The sequence below is a fragment of the Prosopis cineraria genome, unplaced genomic scaffold (genome assembly GCF_029017545.1).
Source record: "Prosopis cineraria cultivar Desert tree isolate PC_DT_omini unplaced genomic scaffold, ASM2901754v1 PC499, whole genome shotgun sequence".
NCBI classification, from domain to species: Eukaryota; Viridiplantae; Streptophyta; class Magnoliopsida; order Fabales; family Fabaceae; genus Prosopis; species Prosopis cineraria.
The window spans coordinates 36,578-47,373 of record NW_026555824.1 but is presented as its reverse complement, the minus strand read 5'-3'; the positions used below and the strand labels follow the sequence as shown (position 1 = coordinate 47,373).

Below are 10,796 nucleotides of genomic sequence, written 5' to 3'. Positions count from 1 at the left end.
CAGTTTTAAAAATCATATATTGGTTTTAAATTGTTCAACATGCTAATTAATTATTAAAAAAAATATTCTTTTATACTTGAAATTTTTCATTGCAAATAACTAATAGTTAAAAATTATTAATGAATATGAACATATATTAATGATTATTAAAAGATCTCCAAAAATAAATTAAATTTGATCTAAACATGAACCAAAACCAAACTGAATTAAATAAAAAACTAAATAAGCCCCAAACATTAGTAAACTGAATGATTTGTGAAAGAAAAACCTAACCAAATCAAATCTGTAAACATCTTTGGATAACACTTCCATTCCATTCAAAAAAAATCCAAGGAAAAAAGAAACATTCTTCAATTTTTTTTTAATTCATCATCAAATCACGTGTGCTTACATTAACAAGTCCTACATAATATCTTCAATCATGTTAAATGTTGAAAACTAACACTGCTGCGACAACTTATTGGTCTTGCTTCTTTGATTTTGGGTTATGGGGTACGTTATCACGTGATTCCTTTCGTTCCATAACATGGAAAACTTACTAGTTGCACCATAAAATTATGATTCCTATCCCTCCACCTTTAACAACGCAACCCGGGATATTTATGACCAAAAGACTGGTAGTTTCCCATGTGTGTAATACATTAATAATCAACTGCAGAGTCAGCAGTAAATTAAATTTAATAAGAGCTACATTGGTATTTATGGGGATCTTTATACAAGCAAGCCTGGTAAACCAACACATGCCTGTGTGCTCAGAAGGGAAAGGAGAAAAATGAATGCTCCAGATTCTAATCCCCGAGGAAAAAGTAGGAATCAGAATAATGAATCAACAAGCAGATTCCTACAATATATGCCAGATTCAGATAAACTTTAATTGAATCACAGAATGCATGCACTCAGACTCAGAAATATAGCCGTTGCAGACTGAGTTTTTTATTGATATTTAGTAGCCACCAGATGAAACCAAAACTTTATGCTCCTTCAAGCGTCTTTGGAAATGAGTTAAACGGGTTTGCAACTGCAGGATGCCAGCAGCTTTCTGAGATAGAATGGCATTTAGTCTTACTATATAATCATCAAGATGATTTCCTGGTTGATCTGCTTCAACCAAGAGATTCATCTCCTGCATCAATAGCAAAAAAGTAATTCAAAAAGTTACATGAAACTAATATCTTGTGTTACTGTACATTCATTATTCAAGTACTGTTCATCTCTCCATTTTTTTTGGGGGGGGTGGGGGGGGGGGTAGTGTTCACATTTCTTATTAATACCCATGCATTTGCACAGTCCAGGACTTCTCTAGTTTAAAAGTAGAAAAGCTATAAACTTTCAAGAATGCATTTTTCTGCTCAGGAAATACATCGTTTTTCCTGGAATGCAAAAACAGATTCAGGAAAATAACCAGGTCTCTGACTTTAATGGCAAGTCAAAGACCAAGATCCATTTGGGTGGCTCAATTTCAAAGTTTGAGATACTTGCATCGACCATAGAAATAATAATAAAACATGTTTCGAGATTAGTAGATCCTATCAGCCAAATACCTCTTTAACAATATTCATAGTCTCCTCTACTTGTTTCCGATGAGCATTTACAAGGTCCTCCTCTTCCTGAAATGATGAAACATCCCACAAATTACAATGAAATTATATTTTGTAAGTACGTAAACCGTTCTCTCAATATCTCACCTTTAAGAGAGCATTCAAATCATCGTCTGAATGTGCAACCTTAGGTTCAGCTTTTGGGAGGTCATTCCGTCTTATCTGAGTCTGACCATTGGGCTTCTTCAGTTTGTCATCTGTGGTACCGTGTGGCTCTATCTTTCCATTTTTTTTCCATGATGGTTTCACCTGATCATAATACTCTTCAGATGGACTAAATTCATCTCCATCATCTTCTTCAGGCCAGGTATCTGCGGTGCGATCCTCAAAAGTTGATGCAGTAATTGAAGATAAGGGAACAGTAGTAGATTCTTTGGGATTAAAATTTGTAGATGAAACATCCTTCTTAGTGTTGTTCCCTTTTGACAGGCTTTTCACCCTGGATATTCATTCAATTTGTAACATACATACACAACCATGAGTTTTATGTTGTTTTATGCGCATTAATAGTGGTATATGCGTGAATGTGTGATGCAGCCATGCAAGAATAAAGGAGGAAACATGATTAATCAAAATTAAGAAACTCAGTTTTACCTGTCAGCGTATCTTAATGTATTTAGAGTATGTTCACAACAACCAGAGCTTGGTGATATGCATGAGATCATAACAGTGCGGGAGTTACCGACAAATGAATCCCTCAAAACTTCAGTTAGTTTACTGCCTCGGAAAGGAATGTGTCCCTGGTCGTTATCAAGAGCTCTTATGCATTCTTTCAGGGCAAGTAAGCTCTTATTGATTTCAGCGCCTTCTATCCTGCATCACATAATTTGGAACAGCCAATGAAGCAAACAAATTCCTTAATAAAGTTAAGAGGAATGAATTAAGAATGTAAACTTATGAACCGGGTAAAATAATAGAATCTAAAATCTGAGGATAAACACATAAATTGGACAAAAAGAGTACATCGTTATACCAAAGTTGGCCGCATGTAGAGCCGTACTATCTAAATTTTTGTACAAGAAATTGGCTTCACAATTACTCAACTACGCAATGATGCAAATTCACCTTATACTCTTTCAAACTCCTTGGAGCATACCTTGTCTGCTTGTCATTATCAGTAGTATCTGCTCCACGTTCACTTCCAGCAAGATCTATGAAGGAGAGCTTGCCAACAAGACGGGGAGGCTTGGATTCATTGCCATCAGCTGACCTCTTGATAGCTAGTTGAAGTATTGCATGTGACCGTGAAGATTCCTCATTTGCACCAGTAGTGCCTGTACTTCTCGTGGAATTTCCTTTCTCAATCAATTCCTTGATGGTCTCTACATCGGCAACTCTGTACTCTTGCAAACCCACAATGCAAACTTGCTGCTTACCATCCTCCCTCATGCAAAGCTTTCTGCGTTACAATTTCCAATTTTAACTTGCAATTTCATAAAACAGAGAGGTGCTAGCAAAAGTAGGAAAGGTTGAATAACTCACTTTCGATCATTAAGGAGATCAAAAAGCTTCCCACCATATATTTCAAAGAAACTCACAAATAACTGAAATCCCTGGTTCTTGTAAGTATGTTGCATCAATCTCAAGATGTCCTTTGATGCTTTAAGTGGTAGTGGCTTCATTGTATAAGTCTTCCCACTTCCTAGAAAAGCAGAAAATGGTGTTTTGCTGTTCAATTTTACATAACTAGTAGCACAAGTAAGCCATCAAAGTTACCCTAGCACACAATGAAAGGCCATAGCAGAATATAGATTTACTTTACAGAATTATAGCAGATTTCCTTTGGGTCTTTGAACCAACTAGTGTAGAGATAATGAAAACATTTTGGGGGTATCTATAATTCTATTTCACGGTACCATGCTTAACAAGATACAAACCATCAAAAAGTCAAGAACAGAACTGTGCATTATAAAGATTAAAGAAGTATATATAATGAAAAGGACAGAATTTTTATTCCTATGACCACTCTTTTTTGGGGGGAATCAAATTTAAAAGTCCAAAAAGTCACTTCTCAAATAGTCATACTCTTTGTGAAGCATTTTATAGCTACTAAATCAAATTCAAAAGGCTGTTATCACCTGTCTGTCCATATGCAAAGCAAGTAGCCTTAGTGCGTTGAAAGATTATTGGAACTATGGGTTCCACTGTTTCACTATAAACCTAAGGAAACATAAAAGGGACCAAAAGTAACAACTGTTAGGCACTTATCTTGTCTATTCATTAATTTCAAAAGAACAGCTAACTAAGTAGTCACCTCATCGTTTGTGACCTCTTCATCCAGGACAGCATCAAATACAAATTCGTGCTTCTCAACATACTGAGTTAGGTCAACCTGTAAAGTATTGAGATTTTAAAAATTTGAAAATAAACCAATTACCACATGATCATACCAAAATCTTTTAATCACTTGATAGTGTGAACATAACTGCACATAGTTGTCAACACTGGAGGAGATTTGTAAGTTTGGAATATGTTGTAAACTGCCAAAGCAATTCATGACTTGTATTTTTAGCCTGATACTACTCTTAGTAAGGCTTTGTACAAATTAAAATGAGCATACAGATTATTACATTCTGCAGCATGAATAGCACAACTTATCATATGCATATTATATCCTACAATTTGGCCATTTCTACCATATCAAGTCACACGTCAATTTCAGCAAGAAAGATTTACTGTTACAAGATATGTTTGGCAGGGAGATCAATTATGAGTTTTCCGATTCTAATAATTAATCTTACGTTTTTTCAAGCTTAGGGATAAGTATACCAAATGGAAACCACAAATATTAATCAAATTAATGTTATATTTGTCTTTTGACTATTGAACTTACCTTAAGTTTAGTCTCATGTACTGTCAGACAATTGGAATTTGTCTCTATGATGTCTTCCTCATTTTTTGCAATTTCCTTCTTGTTAAGTGGCCTCTTGCGAACCTGCATTAAGATAGAACATGCAAACCTTATCAATAAACTTCAAGAAATACTATTAACAGTTTGGAAAAAAAAATTAATTGATTTTATTATTTATGATGCTACATTGAAATTTAAATAAAGTCTATGCATGCAAAACCAAGGATCATGTCTATAGTTTCTGAAAAATTCTAGTAGTTGATGAATTGAGATGTGGAAGAGAACATACCACAACTTTAATTTTTGCCACAGAACTGGATTTCTCTTTGTCTGCAGAAAAACTTTTGAGGAGATTGTTTTCTGCAACACGAGCTCTGCCAGTCTGTTTGCCAGAAATGTAAGGTTCACAGTCATCAAAGCTTTTATCCTGGACAGGCCGATACGCAGAAGTACCATCATACACATTGGATACTGGCATCTGCCACAACAAACAATAAATATATCAATAAAACTTAGTCATGTTTTCCCACACCAACAAACAAGGAGAAAATAGAAGACTAACCATCCTAGTTTAAAACCAAAAATTTAACTTACATGAGTGATTAAAGATTTAATTTTACTGCCATAGTTAAGTATTTAATTACATTGCCATAACATAGAGATTCAAAAATCAACAAATGCCTTGATTTCTCATATTACAATAACACAAAAAAGTTTTTAAAATATTTAAACCAGGATAAATGTACAAAATTTGCATTCCAGGATATTTTTGAGGCTTATAGAACAGACTTTTTGTGAGGCCTAAAACATTAATTAGCATAACCAACTTCAAGAAATCGTAATTGTCCAATTATATAGCCCAGAAATCAAATCCATGTTGTTTGATAAATGTAAAGGTACTAACTTCAGGAAGAAGCTCCGTATCAAATGAATGGAGATCCAACAGCCCAGGGCTGAAATCACTGGGTGAATCTTCACCATACTTTTTCTGACTAGAAGCCTGATAATTGCCCGGAGGTGTGGAGGGCTCCATATAATACTCATTCACTCCATTGAAGCTCTTATGCGCATTCCTTAGCATTCTGTTTCCCTGCCCTCCCCCTCCGTAGAAGTTGTAGTCCTGTTCACATTTCCAATATTAAGAAAGACGGGTAAGTTTCATAGACAAGATTCTTAGGATCATCTAGTCAGTTAAATAGAAAACCCCCTACCCACTGTTAGTTGATAACCAGTAGACGGTACTACTACTCACATTCACATTACAGTATACGGAGAAAAAACATAAGAGCCAAGCTATCCTGCCTAGCCCAGGTGAACATTATTGGTTTTGGGGGGGGGGGATTTCCCAAGCATTTAGTGGAAATGGAACGGATAAACAGAAATAGGACATGACGTTAAAGATCAAAACCTGAAGTGGAGGAATGGGATTTCCGGAGGTTTGCAAGTGTTGGAGACCAGCCGATTGAAGCCACCTCCCATTGGACGAGCTGTCCATGAAGTTATCGGAGTACTGACGCTGGTGATGCACTCCCGTCGCAGCAGATCTCAGCCCCTGTCTCCCAGCTCCGTTCATTTCCGTCCGTCCTTCTTCCTCTCGCGGAAGCCACTGGACAAGATCAATCCTTTCACACTATCCCCAGTTCCCAACCCTATAAAACTCAAAATCCAGCTCCGATCAGACCCGATCGGGAGTAACACAATGCTTCATCAAAAAATAAGAAGCAGAAGCAGAAGGAAGAGAAAGTAGAAGACTAAAAGTACAGTACAGTGGTGGGTGTGGAGTGGAACCGAAGATAAAGAAGTGTAATGAGGAATGAATGAAGGCTTTGAAATTTGGCTTGAAGAAAGAAGGTGGACGGTGGTGGTAGGGAAAGGAGGTGGTTTGGCACGTGCGAAGGAGGTGGTGGGTCCCTATGGTTAATTTGAACGTGTCCTATCATCGTCGCCCACCGCTGCACATGGTGGGGTCAACGTTGGGTTTTCGGTCACTTCAGCTTTTATCGTTGCGCGCTTGGCTTCGCATTCAAATTCCTGGCATCCTCGCGGCTGATGCCACGTGTCATGATCTCGGACGGCTTTTCTTTTGTTCGTTTCAAAGGGAGCGCAACATAATAGTGAAATTTGCGGCGCGGTTCCATACCCGTGTTGGGAGTATTGGGCCCACAGGGCCATGCTTTCCGGCCTTTAACCTTTTGAAGGGAAAAAATAATTTATAAGAATACTGGACCGACTTTTTATTTGTTTACAATTTTAAACATTTTTTAAAAAAAAGTCTTGAGCAAAAGATCAAGTTTTGAGGGATGAAAAACGGAATAATGAAGCCCATTGAATGGTGGGCTTGAATAGTATATTTGGGCCTCATTTATGTCTATAAGATGAGTCCATATAATGAGAGGGACGGAAAAAATTATGTTGAAATAAATTATTAAAAAACTAGAATGGAAATTAAAATGCAGGAAAAATAGGTTGTGAGAGAGTAGGAGAAGAGGACAGAGGGTAGATAGAAGAAATTTTGGTTGTTGAAGACTCAACTGTGATTTTTAAAAGCATAAGCACCTCCTGTTAGCTTCTAATCACGTGTCATAAGGAAATCCAAATTAAAATTAATTGGGCTTTTAGAAAATTACCTAAACAATGTAAATGGATTTTCATAATCACTTGGATGAATTTTAACAAGATTATATGGGCTTTTATCATTATGTTATGTTTGGATGTATATAGTTTGAATTTAAACTAAATCTATTATTTAAATAATTAAAAATATGTAAATTTAAATTTGACTCAAATCTAAATCTACATCCTACCACAATCACTTTTTAATTTAAAATTGTTTTTAAATTTTTAATATTTTAAATTTTTATGTAAGTTTTTCTCTTCCGTTGAGTTCGTTCATCAACTTCATTGCCTTTAGCCAACTTTCATTGGGACCCGACCGCCGGCACTAACTGAGATTAACTTGCCAACATCGACATGATGAGATTAAATGGCTGATGTTCAAATTGTCTTTAAATTTAAATAGAGAATTTAAAATTTAAAATTTTTACCTAAAATTCAAACAAATGACTTTAATATTATAATTTAAAAATTTTTATATCATTCAAATAAAAAAATTATAATTTATAAATTTTAAATATGAGATTTTAAATTCAAATATTTAATTTAAATTCACTCATAACTTAAATAAAATTGTATTTGATAAGCCGGTTGGCATGTTTAAAATGAAATCGTAATGTCCATAGATTCTAACAAATATAGGCAACGATAACATTCTGTCTTCGAATACCTTGTAAAACTCATCCCGTCTCAAATCGACTTTCGAGTTTCATCTCGCCTGCCAAAGCAACGCAAACTCATTAAGCCCACCAATTTTATCTAATATATGGGATGAGATTTTTCATGTTAAGTCAAGTCAATTTACACCTAACATCCTACGAGTAAAGAGTAGTGCAAGTTAAAAAAGAAGAAGAACAGCACGGAGATCGAGTACAGTAGGAGGGTGTTTGTTGGACATTATTAGTAGAAAACTTGGAAAACGCAATTGAAATTGAGGTAACACTTTCCTATACAGCGTGAAGATGCGGAGAAAATCAGATCAGTTCTATTTCAAGAGACATGTTAGCTACATTTCAAGAGTCGTGTTAGCTACATCCAATTAAGGAAATGCGAGATGAAATTAAAATTAGTCGACTTTAAGTAATTCAAATTATGAATGATTAGTGATCATTGTTTGGCATGTATTTGATCCACAACTTTAAATCAATTACTCCCTCCAACCTTTTATTATATGATACTTTTAACCATTTCACATATTTTAAAAAAAATTAAATTTTTTTTTCTTGATATCATAAAAAATGATATATAATTTTATTTTTGCTTTTGACTTTAAATAATAATATAATTATATTAAATATCTTCATACTGATCAAGAAATGATAAAATTAAAAAACATAATTTAATTATTATAAGTTATCCTATATTTTAAACTAAAAACTATTTCTAAAATGTATGTTATAAATAGGTTGAATGGAGTATTGTGCAACCCAAGATGTCAAGTTCAAGGAGATTACATACTAGTAATTCAGAAGGTATTGCACTTAATATAACTAATGTCCAAGTGCGACTCATCTTCGTTAATGCACCCTCACTCACGATCCCTATCTAGTTCGCTCACGGTCCCTCAAACCTGCCCATAATGCCCCTGAACCTCTAGCTATATATACACAAACAAGCACACACGCCCACCCCCACATATATCCTCCTTTTTTGCTTCAATTCAAGATCACGGTCACCGTCGACGAGATCCGCATCTCCCAACGATCTCGTGGAGCAGCCACCATCTTGGCCACGGCACCGCCACTCCGACCAACTATGTCAATCAGGCTGATTATCCTGACTACTACTTCCGCACCACCAACAGCGAGCACATGACCCACCTCAAACAAAAATTCAAACGCATTTGTAATTGCGTCTCTCATCCCTTGTGTCTTTCATTAATTTTACTGACTGTGATATCTGCTCGTTAGAGAGGCCCATTTGGTTTGGTGTGATGAATTAATATGATTATATTTGTTCTCTCAAGTGAAAGGACTATGATCAAGAAGCGTTACATGCACTTGACTGAGGAGTTTCTGAAAGCGAGTCAAAACATGTGTGCTTACATGGCTTCTTCACTCGACGTCCGCCAAGATGTAGTGGTGGTGGAGGTGCCTAAGCTTGGAAAACAAGCTACCCTCAAGGCTATCGTAGAATGGGGATAGCCTAAGTCTAAGATCACCCACCTCATTTACTGCACTACCTCCGGCGTCGATATGCCCGGCCCCGATTATTGGCTCACAGAGCTTCTCGGCCTCCAACCTTCCGTCAAACGTCTCATGATGTACCAACAGGGCTGCTTTGCTGGCAGTACCGTCCTCCGTCTTGCCAAGGACTTGGCTAAGAACAACAAAGGCGCGTGTTCTTGTTGTTTGCTCGGAGATCACTGCCATCTTTTTCCGTGGGCCCACTGAGACCCACATTGACTCCCTGGTGGGCCAAGCCTTGTTCGGCGACGGTGCTGCTGCTGTCATCGTCGGTGCTGACCCTGACACCTCCGTGGAGCAACCAATTTTCGAGCTGGTATCTGCAATGCAAACCATCTTGCTTAACTCCGACAACGCCATGAAACTACACCTTCACGAGGCAGGTCTCACTTTCCACTTGTAGAAAGACGTGCCGGATATAATCTCAAAGAACATCGAGGATTGCTTCGCGGAAGCATTGGCGCCGATAGGCATCAATGACTGTAACTCCATTTTCTGGATCGCCTACCTGGGTGGACAAGCCACTCTAGATCAAGTGGAGATGAAGCTTGGATTGGAGAAGGAGAAGCTGCAAGAATCGAGGCAAATTCTTAGCGAGTATGGGAACCTCACAAGTGCATGTGTTCTATTCATAATGGATGGAATGAGGAAGAAATCAATAAGCGAAGGAAAAGCCAACACAGGAGAAGGACATGAATGGGGAGTGTTGTTGGGGTTCGGACCAGGCATAACGGTGGAGACAGTGGTGTTTCACAGTGTTCCAGTGGAGGCAGATCATCAGAGATAATTAAATGTGGTAATTAAGGTTTGGTTAATTTGATTATGGAGTCAACTGGAAAGGGTGAGTAGGGCAAGCAAGGGAAGAAGAAATAAGGAACAAAAATCGGTGCAACACGTCATATATGTATAACTATCTATATATCCATGCATGTGTGTCTTTATATGTAGTGTAGTGGCTCCGTTGGGGTGAGTGGGTGCTTTGGAAAAAATTATAAGTGGGGCATATAAAATTTACAAATTTACATCTTCTATTTTAATATTTTACCCCCTTTGAACTAAACAAAAAATAGTTAAATTTAAAAACTTATTAAATATATAATATTTTAATGATTTAAATAAAATATGAAGAATATATTTATAATAAAAGACCATATCAACTTATTCAATATAATTTTTAAAATAAAAATGAATGATAAATTTATTTATGTTATTATAATTTTAATCCTAGTATAGTTATTACTATTTTTTAAAAAATAATAATTTTTTATTAAATTAGTCTGTACAATAAATCATAAAAAATAACGTCTATTGTTATCCTACATTAATCGAGCGAATATATGCATGCACGTGTGACCTTGTACATATTAAGATGTAGCCAGTTCATTGCGCACATCTACTTTGCCTTCCCCGCAAGCAAAGTTAGTTGACATTACCACCGTATATACATACATAGGCTAATTAATATGGCCGTGTTTGTCCCACTTGTTTATTTCATTGGAATTTACTTTACTCATGTAGAGACCCATTTGATCTAGTTTGATTAATATA

The 10,796-nt window shown here is 36.3% G+C and overlaps 1 protein-coding gene and 1 pseudogene across 2 annotated transcripts; one reads left to right on the top strand and one right to left on the bottom strand.

Moving 5' to 3' along the window:
• Nucleotides 1–577: 577 nt before the first annotated feature.
• On the bottom strand, nt 578–6,275 carry LOC129297332 (kinesin-like protein KIN-13B). Of its 2 annotated transcripts, none has more exons than XM_054935677.1 (12): nt 5,858–6,275; nt 5,354–5,569; nt 4,739–4,927; nt 4,432–4,533; nt 3,853–3,930; nt 3,677–3,758; nt 3,081–3,240; nt 2,695–2,997; nt 2,193–2,411; nt 1,686–2,037; nt 1,542–1,607; nt 578–1,039 (listed from the first exon to the last, which is right to left on the bottom strand). In XM_054935677.1, the coding sequence occupies exons 1-12, from the start codon at nt 6,020–6,022 to the stop codon at nt 944–946; spliced, it is 2,028 nt and encodes a 675-aa protein (XP_054791652.1). In that variant the 5' UTR covers nt 6,023–6,275; the 3' UTR covers nt 578–943. The 2 variants fall into 2 exon arrangements, with proteins under 2 accessions (XP_054791652.1, XP_054791651.1); XM_054935676.1 differs by having other exon boundaries at nt 578–1,123; nt 5,858–6,274.
• An 87-nt stretch (nt 6,276–6,362) lies between these two features.
• Nucleotides 6,363–10,035, top strand: LOC129297336 (chalcone synthase 2-like; annotated as a pseudogene).
• Nucleotides 10,036–10,796: the final 761 nt, after the last annotated feature.